Genomic DNA, 20,033 nt, shown 5'->3' on the forward strand with positions numbered 1-20,033 from the left:
TACATATAGTTTGGTCTGGATGTTACTGCTTGCGATTCTTGTTTCATTTTCCATCATTTATTAGGTTGTTTCAAGAGCTGTTAATTCATTTTTCTTTTGTCGTTTAAGATAATGTACAACCTTTACAAAGTCCAACAACTGTCGGCAAATTTCACATTACCGGCTGATTGTCAGTACTAGAGATGCACAAAAAATTCAGTTCTATAAATACAACAGGCTAGAAGGTACTGAAATAAATTAATATGACAGGAATTTATTCAAAATATCATAAGAAATATGTCGAAAATTTACAATTTAAAACTGTATTTTAAGAGGAACAAAATGACAACTGCATCAGATTTTAGAATTTGTTAGTCAAATTTGAAAGGAAACACTTTAGATTGTAGGTCTATAAAGAATTCTTTACTTTTTCTTACAAAATATTCATAATTTGAGGGAGGATAATAAAAAAAACACTTTTCTTCGCTATTTGTTCCCGGACACTTCATCAAATGCCTCCTTCTATTCTCTCTTTAAAGTCATCCTTGAGCAAAACGTGCATATATCAGAATATTGATTTTCAAATTCACTACACATGTTAAGATGGAGGCCACGGAAAGGCACACGGACGAACAAGGTCAGCATGTGAGGTCATATCATGCATCTCTACTAAGTGTTGTCGTTTTGGTTCTATTTTTTCCCCATGGTCGAAACAAGAGCCACGTGCCGAGGTTTTGCATGGACTTTTCATTCAAATTTCATCCCTAATTTATTGTTCGCATAAATCCCCCGAAACTTATCGGCTTGGGAAGTCACGGACTACGATACTCACCTGTCTACACTTTACATATGCACTCAAATCAACCTAGCAAACAAACGTCTGTAACATTTTAGCACTAGTTGCGACTCCACTGGACTGCTACTTCAGGGTCAACACGCCACTTCCTCTTCCTTAATTCTGTTGATTTGAGTGCAGGTGTAGAACAGAGACAGGTAAGAGAAGAATGAAGTAAATAAAATTTGTTTAATCTTAATTCCTGTTACTACAAAGCTTCTTTCCTTTTACTCTCTATCTCTTTTAGATTATAGTCTAGTCATTTGACTGTTTTTTGGGGGTTTTTTTTGTGAATATGCATATTTTTAACAGGCAAAGTTCCCTGCAACGTTTCAGAGAGTACTGCATGAAAATGGGATATACTACCCATCCAACCCCCCCCCCTCAATCCCCTTGATATCCATATCCCTCCACCTCTCTATCCCACCCCCCTCCCCCCCCCCAAAAAAAAAGAAGTTGTTTACAGGAATCACTCCATATAAGGGCTGCGTAGCTGCGCTCCAGGTCATTTCATGGTTAAGATTCGGTTCGAATCAATTCTATACAAATATATCGTCTTTTCCAAATTTGTTAGGCACTTCCCAACTGCTACAGCATTCTGTCTGTAATTGGCTTTCAGCTATAAATTATACCAACAATCATTTGACCGTTAAATCAGGAAAATTCAGGATTTTCAAATCGTAAAAACAAAGAAATAAGAAAGAAGTCAGCAACTCATGAAATGCTTCGAGTTGACTCCTTGACAAGCCCCTCGCAAATCGATGCACAAGGAGATTTAACATGTTCACGATCTATTACAGACTTTCCAAGGACAGGCAGGTGTTGAGTTACATCCCCTGGGGGTCTTGTTGTTCACATGAAGGGAAAAGAACATTTTCTTCTTCTTTTGAGACGGTTGTTAGGATTTATACCACATTTACATTACTATCTTAACACCATTAAGTGACAACCATATTCATGCACCTACTTTATATTCACACCTAGCTACTTCATCACACGCACTTTTATATTCACACCAAACAGATCGTAAGAAATTACTTTATAATGGACGGTCAAGAAATGAACGTAACCAGTGATACGATTTATTAAATGGTTACACAAGCACTATGAAGATAAATGCTACAAGCATGCAGAATGGTAGATTGGAAAGGATTATAGGACAGCAACCACAAAGCGGGTTACTGGGGGCGCTGTGCAAATGTCACCAGTTGTTACGCTAGGTAGATCAGATTGCATACATGCATAGGATGCAGGTAAGGGAGGAATTAAGTAAATCTACATAAAAAAAAATGAAAATCATTTATTAGTAATATTCTGAACAACACCAATAGAATATTTTCTCATGTTTGGCCATAAATAGAGATTTTACCCAAAATATTATTGACATTATATTACCAACTTGTCACTCAAAATTATTAACATTGCAATGTATCAAGCGAAGATATCTCTCCTTTATTTGCATAATTACCGAATCAAGGTTCTTACAAAGAGTAGTGAAACAAGACTTCATTACAGTTCTCGATATGTTGTTGCCAGCACTACTTTTCACGTTGGTTATAACATGAGGTAAAAAAAACTCAACTCACAGTTCTAGAACTGAAATATTACCAAAGACCTAAGACTTTACTCAACAATTGAAAAATTGACATTTATGGGAGAATTATGGCAGACCAACAAGTAAAGATCCCCTGCACAGTTGATTAATTCTAGCCATGTAATTAATAACCAAAACAAAACAAAAAAGGCCAGAAAGCTGTTTCACTTCAAATTGTTATTTCATTCTATATTTTAGTTGTTTCAACGACAATGATTTTCAGTCATATTTTGGTATCCGTTATCTTGATTTCTCGTGTCAGGAATGTATTATTTAATTCGCAACGAAAGTAGCCGTATCTCCTCTCGCACACAATTTCACTATCATCCAAATTATGTCGCAGCACAGAAAGTAGCAGAATAAATGCCATGGTCAGAGTCACGACTTTGCTTCCCCATGCTGGACCACGTGATAATAAATGAAAAGGTTGTTATTTTACCAGGCTATGTAAGCGGCCAAATCCAGCATGCGTAAGAACTAAAAAATTATGGCCTCTTTACACTTCATGCCGGGTGGCAATCCAATATACAGTTTCAGCTCATTGTGGATTCCTTACGATGCAATATGGAAAACCATTTCAGATGGGGAAATACAGTGAATTCCTATGAAAAGCCCACCTTATTTTGGTAAGCCAGCGATCACAGCCCACCATAACGTCCCAGCTGCTGGGTTTCATTGCTTCTGAAAGCTACAACCTTTTTATCCAGGAGACCGAAAGGACTGGCACCTTTCTATTACATACCTTCATAATAACATAGTACTTATACTATACTACAGTGTACAAGGGTTATTACAGCTCTCGATACAAACTGGGAAGAAACGGACTTTTAAAAAAGAAACTTCATCCATAACACGGATGAAAGTAACAAATTTTTCTCTCAGAGAAAATGGGAACTAACGTTTGCCTCGGTTAACACTCTATCCATCCTAGGAGGCTACCACGTGACTGAATCTCGCCACGGTCGCTTTTCACGGCTGATGAGTTTTCTCCTCATCAATCGGTTTATTCCTCTCGAAGAACTTTCCTTCTTTCTCGTGCACCGAACACTCTGAGACAAAGTTACGGGAACCACCCTCGGAGAGGACATTCGAGATGTAAGGAGGTCCTCGACGGTTAATTCCAGAAGATATTCCATCTCGGTACGGTTACAAGTACATGCAAATGATGATACCGTACACTACGGATGGCACTTCTGAGTTTAAGACAGTTTTGCACGACTTGATAACAAAAGGGAGAAACTCTGGCAAAAGACTCCAGATAAAATACTGTACTACTGATTCTGATTTTCAGTACTAAAAGCAAAGTTTATGAGCTTTGAACAGTTGTTTTTACGCATCAGTTATCAATTTTTTTTTTTGGAAATATCTCAAAACCTGAATACATAAAGAAAATTGGCTGCTTCAGGATTTCAACCATAAACCAAATTACAATGGTGAGCCAAGTTATGCTGCTGCCCCTGCCCCTGTACCAAATATATTTTATGAAAATGTAGATTGTATTGTGACGTGTTGAAACTCAGATCATATTACTTTTTGAGCTGTCAGCTCAACCAAACCCCCACCCCATATAAACCTACCCCTCCCTCCCTCATCCCCAAGAGACCTGGTACATCTCTCTGTTAATGCTACCCATTTGTAGACCAGGAACATGGGAAGGTAAAACAATGTGTAGTAGGCTAGGAGACTGTACAGAATAAAGGAAACCCAAAAGTTGCCTTCCTCCCCTTTCCCCTCCCCCACCCCACCCCCTTCCATCTTCCTTTCCAGAGAATTACCAGTGATATCACTGACAAATAAATGTTAAATAATAACGTTACTGGTGTACAGTACTTGCACATTCGTTTAAAAAATCCTTTTGGAGAGGTAGAACGGGGAGGGGGTTCAAAAAGGGAATTGCTCAATTTTCAATCCATCCAGTCAACATTTCATTTTGACATAATGAGCATTATAATGCTCAAATCATCTAGCTTCTCAATTTGGACACAATTCCCTCCTGACCTTTCTAAGAAAGTTAAGTGACTTTGATTATGGTTACTACTTCATACCCCCCTCACCTCAAAATCACCATTATCAATAATCCGTGGGGATTTTCTCATGCATTCCCTGCTTCTTCACTTCAGTATTCTTCATCCTTTGAGGGGAGAATAAATCACTCCCCTGAATAGCTCTCTCTTGATATGAAAAACTACATTTATGCCAACTATAGATTTACCCAAGAGAGACAAGGCACACACACACACATATATACGTACAAAGAGACGCCGCCGCTAAAGAACTGTTAAACTGTCAATGATCAAACGGTACCTATAAGTAGCATTAATTGCCTCTGGGTGAAATATTGGATATTAACGAAGTGCATTTGTCAAGTTTTTCCAGCAGGTATTCCTCGTTTTCCACAGTTTACTGCAGTTTCATTGCATCTAATGGACGATGTGTATTAAATAAGTGACTGAATTGATGTTGCTTTTTATGCTTGTTTTGAACTTAATCATGTATCCAAGTTTATGTTCCACTAGTATACAAAGTCTCTTTTAATACTCAAAACAATGAGAGACGATAAGCAATTCATTCATCCACATCTGGTGAGTACAGCATAGCTACTTTCCTTTGCAAAGATATATAATATATACAGAATGCAGAAAGAAAATGCATGTTTAAGGTGATTTGGGAAGATTTTTGTGATTATGATCAGTAAATACAGCAAAATGAGATTTTGCTTAAATTACTCCAAAGATTGACACAAACACAAATCAAAATTGTAAGAAAATGCAAGCTGTGCCCCAAATGAATATTCACGTCCTGTTATCTTTATATGCAAAGACAAAGGGGATGAGAGATTGAGAGTTGTGATCATCTGTAACTAGCAGAATATTTACGCTGATTTTTGCACTTTGAGAGAATTTTTGTAGTCTCCTTGACAAAAATCTCTTGGCATGTGTCTTTATGGGTGGTGTTGCTGATCAATCTTCTTGATCATGAATATTTGTACCTTAACGATTAAACTAGACTAGTTAAGTGGTAATTACATACATTGTAACACTACATGCTAACCATCATCAATGTACACACCTGATTCCCACTGACTCCGACTGGAACCCACTGTAGTACTGTACATGTACATCACACTATTGAATAAATTCCAAACCTCAGCTAGTTTTATTGATTACTTTTAATATATTTTAATATATTTGTTTATAATATTTATTTAGTAATTACCTAACCTGTCTCCTCACAAGAGTAGCACTCTCTCTGTCTACCATGTCTATAATGAACATGGGCATAAAGCAAGAGTTAATTCTTGGCACGGTAGATGGAGAGTGCCCATGCTCTGCGGAGACAGGTAAGTGAGGAAGCAAACAGCATACAACAGTATCGTCAAGTTTCATCAAATCTGAATCACTTGACTCAACAAGCGGCGAAAGCGTGTCAGCGAAAAGAGATAAGAAAAGGAGGAGGAGGGGGTTTAGAGACGGTTAAAGGTTATCAACAGATGAAACGAAGAAAGGAGCTAGGGGTGTGAAAAAACCACTCACCTTGCCAAAGCTTCCTTTGCCAATGGCCCTCAAGATCTGGAAATGGTCAAAATTTACTGTAAATGAAACAAATAGAAACAGAATTAAATTCATTTATAAAAAACATAAAAAAAAATTAAAAAACCTACAATACTACCTGAAGTAAAGTCTAAATCTATAACAAGGAGATGGTTTCACATATATGTTCCACCTATTAAAGTGCATGTTGATTCATGGATATCAAATCGTGGGCATAGAGGAGGCTCAGTAATCACATGTCAGAAACCTCAGAAATCAGTGAAACTGTTTGCGTGCTAATAATGTGGCAAATTTTCTCTTATTCTGGATCCCCAAAGAATTCAGTGATGCTCTACCCACGAGTACTTTAATACCCGACGCAGTTTTCCATCCTTTATGCCTACAGGTGCGAACCTTGAGTAAACTTCAAACGTACGTCAAAGTTCGCCTCTTGTTATCTGACTGGTTGCAAATTCATTATCGACATAGCGGCTAGATTGAACTCTCGGAAGTTCTCCAAACCGGGAGAGCTTAAAATGTCCGCTGTTCGTAGCTGTTTCTCTTTGGCCACTTAAAAGGACAAAGCATGCTGTAGCATTTAGGAAAAGCTGTTAATGGCCGTGAAATTGGACGTGATTGAATGGAGAGAGCCCTTGAGCTGAGATCTGACGAATTGAAACGCTAGACTTGCATATCGCAGCAGGTTGTTCACAGGCAAGTGTCTCCACGTAAACATAAGGTAAGTGACAAAAACATCCCCCAAATATGCAAATTTTTGTAAGTCGCATAGTGAATATATTTGATTTGCATGTCAAGCACTGAATATAACCAGACAAGTATTGAGACATACAGACTGGTTGATGATGTGACCTGGAATGACATCAAACTTCAACGAAGATTTTTACCTAGAACTGATAAAATTCCAAAACTTACTAACTTTAATACAGAAAGGCTACAGTAGGTGGATGGAAAGAGTGCAATAGTAGAGTGAAGACATATAAGGGAGATGCAACGGTAGAAGTTGCAATTGATTAATTACACACACAAACAGGAGTACATGTAGGTTATCTGTTTAACCAGAAAGCCAGCCAATTGTCTCAGAGATTTCTTAATTTCCACATTTTATATGAAAAGATTTAACAAGAAACAATCATACACCACAAGATTATTGTGCTCAATACTGTGGATCCACATATAACAGTGTGAGGTTCATCCAAGCTTGAAGTTTGGAGTTAATAATGTGTTTACAAGAATTTCAGACTTTGACCTCTGCTGACCTCAAATGACCAAAGATTATTAGATCAGAGTTCAGATGTACTATACAGGAGACAGGTACAGTAAGGTTAAATTCATTATTTTATTTGACATAAATTAAACTTACATATTTTGCTACATTTTATTCATATCAATTATTTATCAAAAGCAAAACCAAATATATAAATTGGAAATTATCAACTAATTATTAACTACTTTGAGATAACTTGTTCTAAAATTTTAAGCGTAGCACTGAAAATTTATCAAAATCAGAGTAAAGAACTATTTTTGGAAAGTTGAAAATTAAAGAAATACGATACAGAATGTGGCATTGCTAATGTAAAATAGCAATGGTATTTAATATACTGAAAAATGAACACAATTTACATGTCTCCTCCCAACCTCAGCACTCTTGTTCTACCGTGACAACAGTAGAAAAAAAATGAAAATATCACTGACTTCAATGCAGAACTCCCTTTGATTGAGAATTTTTGTGACAAAGTATTACAGCATATTGAGAATGATACTGACACACGCAAACATTAGTTGACAAAGCTTATAGAATATATATAACTGTTTCTCTTCAAACTAGGGATGAAATCACACCAAAAAATGTCAACTCTTTACAAAACCATACAGTACTGCATTAGTCAGTCCTTGAATTAATGCATATATTTATTTGCCATTTCTTTCTTTTGGAATCATTCTGAATAAAATGTGTCCAGTCCAAAGTCCTTGTTTGAAGTATGATAGACAATATAAGTTTATACAGCGCTGAGTTGTGCTTCATCAAACTTTTTTTATCAGATACGTATATATATTTATGTCAGTGTACATGGCTTTGGTTGTTGACATGCCACTCCAGTCAGAACGGATTGGTAGTTTTAATTTTCGTCTCCTTAAATCCCGACGACGCATATGCTCATAAATTCTGCCTCTCCCTCTCCCTCGAGTACATTTTAATGTGCAGAAAGATGAAGAACACATATATATCAGACTGCATGTACTGTATACCAGAATAATATTCCAGCGGAGCACAAAAACGAGAGGATAATTTGGAAAATTGAGATGCAGGCCTCAATATAGGTAATAACTGTCACTTTGCAGTGCATTAATGACTTTTTTTATAGTTTTACATTAAATGTTAAAAGCGCAAATGATCAACTCGAGAGTAATTTTAAGATGCATTTAAATGAAGGAAATTGCTTTTTAATTCCCCTGATTGGTAGAGGATAGATACATAGATATGTCACGAAGTTATGAGCATGAAAATCATCAGAAAGTAATATTTTACATAGTGAGTGATGTGTATGTCATTGGAAGTTTCATCTCAATGCCTGCACACTACTCTTGTGATGAGGAAATTTGATGATACCATTGGAGGTCAGTTTCAAAAGGTTTTGAGGTCGCTTTAGACAAGGATGAGCGAGAGTACAGAGGCTGTGAGGAGACAGGTAAAATGATGAAGGAAATTACTGTAAACTGCTGGTTAATTTCAAACGGGTCTTCCTGAGGAAAACTATCAGAGAGAGAGTGTGTGTGATATTGTTACGTTCAGCTGAACAATGGCATAACTGCCAAGCCTCAGTTGCTTTGTATGTGGTTTTACAAACTGAATAAACTCAACAGAGGTATGGGATCATAAAAAGATGGAAACATTATGAGAAAATAGCTCTGTAAGAATGAGAGTACAGAAGTTGTGATGAGGCAGGTAAGGGGAGGCGTGAAGTACATATCTAATCAGGCATTAAATATACTTTAAAGAGCAATTGACTACGAGTAACAGAAATCTACTCAAAACGAAGCAAGTTCCACAGTGCTTTACCATATGAACATCAGAATGTGGACTGAATCATGAAACAGAACCTTCGACAGTTTGCAAAATTGCCGTAAGTCAGAAAAGGGTGCCCAGTTGTTGAACTGCGACAACATTCGTCTCACTCTTTGTATATAACAAAGTTCTTGGGCAGATGGAGTGTTCATGTCTGATTGCCAAGCAACAGCTCAGTTACCACTATATTGATAAGTGTTCATGGTCGGCATATGCACGATACAGACCTCAGTGTTACCATCGACTTATATGGGGAATGAGTTTTTGTCCACATGTTTTCTGCTTCAACATGTTCAAGAAAGAAAATTCCAAACTTCCCGAGTTGATGGATTTATTAATTAAGGGTCTCTAAACACTTGATCCCTTTAAGTCAGATCATGTTACAAACATCTGTCCTATGGATCATCATACTGGAACTGATCTCTCCATCGAATTTAATTAATTAAAAAAAAGAATGTAGTACATAGACACTGCACAGTTGTTACGGAAGCCGATCTCCAAGGTATGTGACATAAGATTTCACTTTGAATGCACACAAGCCTCCAAATGCCTCCAGTCAATTTTGCCAGAAACTAAAAGCACTGGCAGCTTTCTGCTAGTATAAACACATCTTGGTTTTTGTATTTTACGGGAAAAAAGCCAATGGGATTTTGATGTTAGCAAGTATTTTTATTATGCACTGGCATTTTTGTAGTTTTTTAAGATGCTAAAATTGTGAAATTCCAGGTTTGACACATGTATTATATACATACTCTGAACAAATCTGAATCCAAGCTGATAAAGCTGTTTTATAAAAAATGTTCATTTGCATTTTAAATGACAAGGGCAACATTTAAGTACTATATCAAGTGAACAATCTTGAGTACAATAATTGAGTACTATACAGGTGATCACTTTGGAATACCAATATTTGTTACTATAAGCCACTTAGTGAGTAGTACTAATTTAAATTTCTATACAGGTAGATAACTATTTCATAGAATGTCATCATGTACATTTTGGAACATACCTTCCTAAAGCTAACTTTTAAAAATTGGGTAACATTCTTTCACTCTGCCCCCACCCCCCAAATACACCCCATTTTTGGTCAGTCGTAAAAAAAAAACATCGGTGGATGAAACTTCCAGCCATAAAAATGTGCTATACCCTATGGAATGGTTAATTATGAAGAAAGTCTTAGGACAGTGAACTGTGGGTCATGGGTTGCATAGTGCAAGATTGTTATCAATTTCTATAAGCTAGGTAGATGAGACTACATACGAGCATTGGAGACAGGTAAGAGAGGAATGAAGGAATATTAGAGTACGATTGTTGCGTAGTGGCAGGTACAGTAATGCATGTGAGGAGTGCATTTGATATGAAGCTTTATCAACTTTTGAGCCTCCCCATTCTTGAGAGTATATAATGCTGCAACAAGTATCGTCAAAGAGCACTGTAAGCTGTTCTGAGCCTGACTCATCTCAAGAAGATGAATCATTTTTTAAATTATGAAATATTAATATATACATTATACGCAAAATGAATTCAGAAAATAGTATAGCTCAGTGCTTACAATTGCCAAGGCTTTTAATTTGTTAGATCTACACAAGTTATTGAAATACAATCTGTTGCACAATTTTATTATGCAGGCCGGCGGGCATAGCAATGTTAGCTATGCAATCATACTGTATAGAAATTGTTATATAGCTCTGAAATTAATTAAAGTGCAGATATTCTTTATTAAATGTGAAACAATTTCTCTTCCAGAGAACTGTCTGGATTATAACATACCCTGCATACATAAATGACATATTAAACATCACGTTTAGCACATGTATACACAACTTTTCTTTATATCATTGAACAGTTTTAGCCCAGCTGATGAGTGAGAATTCTTTCGGTGTGATTCAACGTCATTAATCTCTCTAACCATTCAAAGTAATCCACGCAATAATATTTCACTGCTATAGTAGGAATATGGGGGGGGGGAGGGGGGGCACTGGACTGAAATGTGACAGGTGTACTGTAGCATCACATCTGTGTATAAATAACACAGCACAACAGAAGATGTCTTTAAATCAAATTGTCATCATATTTTGCCGGTTTGCCTTTTGATATTTGTCACGAATTCCCTCTCTCCATCTCTCTCTCTCTGCCAGACAGCAGATTTCCTCTCTTACAATTAATGTTCACAACTCACGTGCAGTTTCACACAACATAAACATCAGGAGAAAAGATAACGTACGTGATACAGGAAATGTCAGAGATGGATAGAAACATTCTGACGATCCAAATTTAGCAGTCTGGTAGGTACAGTATGCTGACTAATATCGATGCAATTCTGAAATCATTTATAAAATGATGGAGCAATACAATCGAGAAATTCAAGATGAGAATAGAAACACAAAAAAATACGAAACAAGAAATGGAGGATGTTACGAAGAAGCAACAGAAAGCCTATTATTTTTGAGGATTTACAGATAACGATATTTACCTGTCTCCTGTAGATACAGTTTGTACTCTGATCTGCAGGACTCTAAGAACTGGTAATATTCTTGCACTGAGCCATTCGAAAAGATCAAATTCCTGCTCAAAATCATGCGTGTCAGGCATCCGAATGGTACAGTAGATTCAGAAGGAAGGGGGCAGTGGTGACGTTAGATAGGGTCATTGGGGGCACAGGTGTAAGAATGTAACCAGGTGTAAGGCGGGAAGTTCAGAGTGTGTATATGGGTAGGAGACAGGTAATTGAGGAGTGATGTAAATTGTCCGGCCATAAAGCTGAATGAAGGGTTCTTAGACTAGTGTAGATTGGAGAGCATATATATGTAAAAGGAGTGTACAAGGAGTGTATAAGGAGTGTAAGTGAGGAGTGATGTAAACTGTCCAGCTCTAAAGCTGTTAACATCAGAATGTTACCAGTTCTTAGGCTAGGGTACAGTAGATGAGACTGCACATATGTAAACGAAACAGGTACAAGAGGAATGAAGTAAATAAACAAAAACATGTAAGGAAATTTATACAACTTTATAGGCATTGATCTTAAACTCTGAACTGTGAAAGGAATCCGGAAAAAATGCCTGAGAGAACTTATGCAATATACTTAGTATCTTATAAAACCTACATATAGATAGGGTCGGGGCAGCATTGGGGAGTGGGGGGGGGGTGTATGCAAGAAAGGAACATTAAAGGCTTCCAAATATTAATAATAACTAAGGGAATCATGAAAGTATATATAAGTAGAAGAAAAAACAAGGATGATGATGTTGATCTGATAGAGTTTTTCTATCCACTTCACAGATTCTTGTATAATTAACGCAGCCTTCTTCTTGAAACCCTTTTGAGTATCTCAGAGATTCAACATGTACATTGGTTTGCTATTGAACCAACACTTTTTCTCCTCTCAAATTCTGTAACTAATTAGTTGCTAAACCATCTCTTCTAGTGAGCCTTCATTAACCAATTAAGGCAATTTTTTTGGTAATTTGGTGCTACGCCACCCCTTAATCCCTTAATGATGCATTTAGTTTCAATTGCAAACAAAGAAAAAATCCAACACTTGCTACTTTACACAGTTGGGTTTCCTTTTCTTTTCTTTTTTCTCTCTTTTTTTTTCTCTCTGTTTTTGCTTTCTTTGTCTTCTTTTGTTGCGAGGATTGTTTTCCCTCTTTTGTTTGTTTTTCCCAAATTTTGTTAAGGAATTAAACCAAATGTCTGCAAAGGAACAGATTATTCTACGGTTTGTACTCGTAAAAAAAATTTTGTGCAACAAACCTGAACCGGAAAAAAAACTAAAAATCTAACGCTCAAAATGAATACCATTCAATGAATTTAACAATGTAAATTTCACAACATGGTAGAATGAAAATGAAAGAAAATGAAAAAAAAGAGTTTAATAGGGATTGACCCAGAAGTGGGTCAACAAGGACACAGTTTTAAAATTGCATGCTACAAATTACTAGAATGCTTGAATGTCATTGGTGCTATTTTGTTGTTGCTGTTGGTAACCATTAACAACAATTGGATATTCTTTTCAAAGTATGATCAAATTACCATACATTTGTTGCGGAAAAAAGTTAAAATGGTTGGTCGAATATTACAAACTGCCAAAGTAAGACATTATTGTGCAACAGTAAAAAAAATAATGAAAAAAATTTTCATAGGAGGAAGTCGTGGAAAAAAAAGGAAAGGACATATTTATTCAGTTCTTCATATGAAAGTGATGTACGAAACGAATGTCGGAGAAGATGCTTGGACCAAAGACAATACGCACAAACTTAAAGGAACCGAGTTGACTTTCTGGGATAAAAGAAGACAATTAAAGGTTCACTCTTAATTTGTGGGTTTTAAAGAGAAGACAAAATGGGATGGTGTCCCAGATGTGGGATAAAGAGGGGTGCAGTGCGTTAACCATAGGGAGAGTGCATAAGTAGATTTGGAGACAGCTTTTACGACAACCGAGTGAACTCACCTTCCCCATTGAGATCCAGAGACTCCTTTCGGTGGGAATGATTGTGCCCCATTGTGCACCCTATGATGATGAAATTCTCCTCTGTCTGCCCCTAAGCTGGGGCAAATCAACTTATCCAATCGCTTAATAAGGAAAAAACATCCACAAGACAAAACCAGCCTTAATAAATCCGTCACGAAAAACGTCCTAAAAACGCTTGCAGTACTAGTGTTTTTGCATTTGTTATTTCAACAAACAGTGTTAAAAATCTGGTGAAATTAGCTTGGCATTGGAAGTTGGACACCTCTTACGAGTCGCAGTTCTTGGACAGCATCCTCAATTTCGGCGGAGATCTGAAGAAGAAAAGAACATCACATTGACAAAGGGTAGGAATACTTCAACCCCCAATCCCGATCCCCACCCTTACTGCAAACATTCTTCCTTCACAGATAAAGCTATCAGAAAAATATCATCACTGTGAGCTAATCTCTGTGACAGTTTTAATACCAGAGGTTCACTATAATCCCAACCACCCTATCCATAAATAATCTAACCCATGGCTTACACGGAAGAATTTAAGGCATCTCCAATGCGATGCGATAAGGAAAGTGCAAAGAACAGTCCATCTTTGGAGAGTAACAATAATGGGTCTGCCAACTGTTGAAGAGAAATATGCCATTACAGGTATCAGAGCAGATAACTTTTCACAAACTTGCATGCATATATCAAGACTTTCCCAAAGATTGATTAAATTTGATCTAAACTGAATATTCAAAAGTTTGTTATATACATGAGTTCACGTCGGGTCACGACAAAAATTCTTAATGTGACATTTCAAGGACACGTCAAGATTTGAAGAAGAAGATTCTGAAGGAAGTTTAGTAGGAAACTTCTGAATCGAATTTACCCTGGAAAAATCGACAGAGCCTCTGCTGGGATACTTTTACAACGCACCTGAAGTGGCTGAGGTAATTTTTCTGCCAAAATGTATTTTCGATTTTTTTCTTAGTGAACTGACCTCACACCAGGAATAATTTTGGGAGATTTCTTCTTTTTTCTCCTCTGAAACTGCACAGAATTTTGGTTTTGCCCTTCATCGCATTTTACAGTGAGGCAGAAAAATATGACACTCTCGTGTAAGGTGAAACTATTCCACCTTGCTACATAAAAAATTCCCATCTGAAGATCATGCTTCTGACACAACATATTTAAATTGAAATACGGTTTTACTTAAACATTTTAAATTGTTGCCTCAGTTTGCGACAGAAATGTGCAACTCTGTCAGTGGTCTATTGAGATTTCAAGTAAATAATCTGTGAAAGCTTACATTTCAAATGTTTTTCTTCTTCCTTTTGTTTAAGTACATTTTTTGCACTTATATATTTGGAATACTAGCTTTCAAACAGCATTCAAAATGCAAGCCTTTATGGAAAAAAGCAGCTATTGTACCTTTGACGAAAAGAGAATAGAAATTTATCCCCACTTTTTTCCAAGCACTTAACAATCCTGTCACTGAAAAGTCACAATTTATCTCACGTCTGGTTCACATAAAATGAATTACAAGGTATCCAACTCCTCGAGGAATCAAAAAAATTCTTTTCTTTCGCAAAATTTCCACTTGATGTAAGCAGAATTTCCCACATGCTTTCATGCAGGTAGTAAACATTTTGCTAAACGGATCAATCTGGTTCGTCTCAAATCTCCGAATAGGTTTGATCAAAATGGTGGACATTACGGCGTGTTCTCGAAAGGGCAAAGTATTTGGCATCGTTATAAATATTGCTACCCTTCATAAACCAGGTGAATGCAATACTCTGACAGAGTATAGCAGTCAGATACTAATTAGCATATTTAATTACCAAATCACCTAGTTCCTGCATTTTTTGGGGGGTGACATGTTTCTTGGTAAACTTTGTGACATCCACCACCAAGGCATGTAATATTCACTCATAACAAGACACCTTCAATCTAAATTTTCCTGTTCTTAAAAAAGACCTGTCCATTATTTTCCATAATTTTTTTGTGAATTTTTATTAAACCTACATAAAATAATAGACTGATCAAATTTTGTGTAGCATTTTTTTTTTGTTTTTTTTTGTGAAGGTCCTAGATTTTTGGCTTTTCTAGGTCAATATGGTTCCTGTGTTAACTAAAAAAAATAATAAAAAAAAAACTGCAATATATATTTGGACTTGTACAGCAATTTGACCCTATTTGCATAGCATTTTGCAATGATTAACTTGATAAACTTCATCCTGACCTAATTAATACTGTGCATGAATGTTTAAAACAACATGATTGATATTGTTACCGTTATCGTTATCATTACCAATATTATTATAATAGTTATAATAATATACATGGCATTGATCCAGTTCATCTTAAAGCAGCTACATGCACAAACGATTAGCAATACAGGTTCGTCTTATTTGAAGAGTCGCGCATGGGTCAATCCCAGTGAATTGTGAAGGCCACCAATTTAGTATTCGTGCTCAACAACTCAACCCTGTTTCTGCAAACCGTTCACAACAATCGCAATAGTTGAATATTCAAAAGGGATTTGAGGATACAAAATCATAAATTTTGGAAAAATTCTTGAGATGTTTTGATTTTCTTACATTTGGTATGTAAGTTTAATTGGACGAAGGATGAGAAGGTCATCAGAACTTACTGGCCCCAAATACTATAATCTTCACTAACTTTTCAAAAGGTAATTTCCTTGTGATTCTGCAGAGATCTCTAAATTACTTCCGGACATTGATCGAGAAGTGTGAAAATGAGACAATTAAATGCTTTTTGTGAGGTTAAAACACTCTGAAGGTGGTGTTTGTGAAGATGAAAGTTAGCCTGTTGAAGTTGAAGCATGAGTGACCATTTATGTGACTTTTTTCTAGCATATTCGGGGTCAATATACCGATGACCTTTGACAGTAAGTTTGTAAGTACACGAAGTGTTGCAGCCAATGGATAGAATGCAATAGGTTAACTGTGGCTGTCACAAGATCAATTTCGTGCCCACCACCTGCATGAAATGCCGAACACTGTTCACCGCTTCGAGCTTCGAGATTCGCCATGACAAACACGGTTTGACTTGAAGTCTTTAAAACTTTGGTGGATTAAATTAAATGGAGACAATCCAATAGTATCATCAACAGGATTGTTGAAAGCTCCCTTAGCCAAGACAGCCAAAACTATGAAAAACAAAGAAAGGCCCCCAAAAAATAAAAAAAAACATGGAAATGTCTAGCAGGTACCCAGAGTAGAAAGACTAATTAAACAATGACCTCTTTTCCTGACAAGCCCAATGGGGATGGAGGTGGAAAAAAAGTGGGCCTAACAGACATAATTTGTCACCGTTGTCATTTGGGGGCTAAACAAACATTTGAGTAAGAAACAGAGGCCCTGATTTTTTTGGCTTAAAACCAGTCTCCAATAATTTTAGAGGTTGTTGAAGTTTTTTTTACAAGTAGTACATGGAAGGGTAAACCACTACTTTCGCTTTGGGATACAGAATATATATGTTTCAAAGCTAACGTCTTTCTAGCCAACGGATAAAGTGTTTCATCTTCAAATTTGGTATATAGCCAATTGATATTCTACATCCGTAAAGGAAAATGAAAAAGAAAGAAGGGGAAAGAATAAAGATGTAATTTGTTCCTTTCACATTCTTTCCACCGGCGCTTTGTCGTTAAAGATTTACGGAGGATTGAATCCGAACAGCAAACAGTACTTTCCTTTCATTTTCCTTCTGCTTGAGGGCTCTAAAAATTAATTTCGCTCTTGACACTGGGCATAAAGCTCATTGTGGTGGCGGTTTTAGCCATACCATATTAAAGCAGCAGAGTATTCAGTCAAATTGAATGGTTTGTTCAAAACTATTATCACACACTACTAGTTATAGCTTAACTATTTCATTTCAAGTAATATTTCAACTTTCAAATTTGTCAGTTTCAACTATAATGCAAATGAGACAAATGTGTCTCGCAGACGAGGCTTTCCGGAGAACTGTACTGAATTGAGAGAACTGCCAATGTTGTAGTAGAAATTAGGGCTTTTAAAGGGCCAAGGAGGGATTTGGCCAGAATTGCTAGCAGACAATCAGATGTTATTGTCTTCTGTTTTCTTAAAATACATCCTTGATCAGCGGATGTGAATGTTAACAGCCTTCTCTAGTATTAACATGTCTATTAGTCTAATATAATTACTACGAATACAAAACTACACAAACAGTATACAACATGTATTAAAAGAAACTCAAATGTTTTGAAGCAAGGGCATCACCAGCCAAAACTTAACACTGTAAATGTCTGCATCTCAACCCAACCCACCAACCAATCACAGGTACTAACGACACTGTATGAAAGAGACAAAATTGCAAGATGGGTATTCTACATTAAAGAATCCTGTTTCTTACAATGTATAAGAAGCTTGATGATGTTTCTCTTCTTGTAAATGTGTCTCTGTGGTATTTTACAAACTGTTTTAGCTGAGGAGGGTTATTCATGGGGTTAGTTACCGGTTGCTGAGGGGGCACAATGTTAAAAGGTTATCCAGTGCACATTTATAGGCAGGGTAGAGTAATAGTGCATAGGTTGTGAGGAGACAGGTAAGTGAAGTAAATTATCGGTCAAACATTTGGAATACATCCTTCAGTATGATAAGCATTCTAAGGTACAGAAACGTCGTATGGAAATGCATATTACAAAATCAGGGACCTAAATAATCCTGCTAGCCTGTGTATTAATAGTGCATGATTAAAAGGAACCATATTTTACTAAATAGCAGCTTTTTGGTCAATTTTACTTGGAAAGTCATATTATTATTTTGAAAACGAAATAACTTACCAAGTATAACTCATTACTCATATTGGATCAAATAAAGATGATTCCCTATAATATTTCGCCAAAGGGGGAAGGAAGATAATGAAGTATAATTCATGATTTTTAATTCAGTTTCGCCAGAATTTCATCACCCAGAAGCACTTTGCATATTAGTACTTATCCACTAATGAAAACTGCAAACAGAAAAACTTTCAGTATAGTTTTGGATTTTTTTCATTATTGGACGTTAAACCCGGACTGGATAGTAACGATATAATTAAGTGCACTGTTATTAGATTGTACATGGTAGCAATCAGCACCAAAACAATTCTTTGAATGAATTACTCAAAAATCTAAATTTAACCACAAAACTTGTACAGTATCACTGAAGAACACTCAACACAAATCGTAGCGATTGAATGCAAGATGCTGCTTTAATGATATCGGACTAACTAGCAAATTACATGCCAGCAATGTTGAAAGACACAGAGGCCATTTATAACACCATCCAAAAGAAGAAAACTCCACAGCCTCCTTGGCCTCAATAAACATCCAACCCTGTAGACAACATTTAATTTGGGATATTACATCTTGTCTGACACTTTCAACATTTCTATCCAAAATCTAAACTAAAGGTTTTGATTTATATATATATATCTTCTTTCACACTGTGAAATTCCAATCGAAATAAGTCTAAGCTGTGTTTCTATAGAGACAAAAACTATGGGAGGCCAGCAGTGCACGAAAAAAAATTACTTGTTTTAATTCTAGATACTGCAGTATACAGCAAGAGTGTAATTGTCGTGAAGAGACTTGTAAGGCCGGAAGAATCATAAAAAATCAAAAACTAAATTATATTTAAAAAGAGCTGTCTATGTGAAGGGAATTAACAGCTAGAAGAAAGAACACCTCAAAAAGTTATCAAAGAAGTTATAAAGTTAAGTTTAGCCTAATGCAGGGATTCACTTAACATTATTTGATGTTTATTCGTTGTCGTATGTGATTTAAATTGGGCTTAGACGCATCCAAATTGTTCAAGTCCATTGATTACCTGAGTTCTCAAGATTTTTTTGTATTCATATTCATATTAAATTCAAAACAATGACATAACAAAGGATTCATAGAGATGATGTAGGGTAATGCAATTATGTCCCTTCTGAGCTCACTCCAGACAAAAATATTAGAAATGTAATGTCTTAGATGATTAATAAATCCTTATTTCCCAATGGTGACCTTCTATGTGTAGGACTTAGTCGCAGAAAGCCTTCCTAGTACTGTATGTATGATATGGTAATACTTAAGGATGCCGTAGAACTATTGTGATATAAAATATGTGCCATTGATGGCTTATAATATCAAAAACAGATCTTTACAAAATCCATAATTATTCAAAAGCATAATATAAGATCCTGCTATTGAATGAGGAAGGTCAGGCCCTCTCATTTTATGTCCATTTACCTACAAAGGCTTGTTGAAGTTTCAAGTTTATTAAAAATCCAGTATAAATACATGAAAGTACATATTTATAAATAGGATATAATCGCAATAGATGAGCAGTTTGTTAACAGATTTTCTCTCTCTCTTCTTTTGAGCTGAAAATTGAGACAGTTTTAGCAGTTCTTAAACTTTTATCGATAAACTTGTCATCGGTACATCTATCTCACTTAGATCAATAATATACCAACTCATTATATAATACCTCGGGTCTAAATCCAAACAGACACAACCAAACTGTTATTGCGATTTCCAATGGATGAGATAT

At 36.2% G+C, this 20,033-nt stretch overlaps 1 protein-coding gene across 3 annotated transcripts in view; it reads right to left on the reverse strand.

Moving 5' to 3' along the window:
• LOC139967360 (serine/threonine-protein kinase 32B-like) overlaps positions 1-20,033 on the reverse strand; it is a 121,961-nt gene that overhangs the window by 85,257 nt on the left and 16,671 nt on the right. For all 3 annotated transcript variants that reach the window (XM_071971067.1, XM_071971068.1, XM_071971069.1), the window contains exons 2-3: positions 13,474-13,805; positions 5,942-5,997 (exon numbers count right to left, since the gene is read on the reverse strand). In XM_071971067.1, coding sequence (XP_071827168.1) covers positions 5,942-5,997; positions 13,474-13,525 — 108 coding nt within the window. In that variant the 5' untranslated portion in view covers positions 13,526-13,805. The remainder of the gene's footprint in view (positions 1-5,941; positions 5,998-13,473; positions 13,806-20,033) is intronic.

Source organism: Apostichopus japonicus, chromosome 5 (assembly GCF_037975245.1).
Source record: "Apostichopus japonicus isolate 1M-3 chromosome 5, ASM3797524v1, whole genome shotgun sequence".
Lineage (NCBI taxonomy): Eukaryota > Metazoa > Echinodermata > Holothuroidea > Aspidochirotida > Stichopodidae > Apostichopus > Apostichopus japonicus.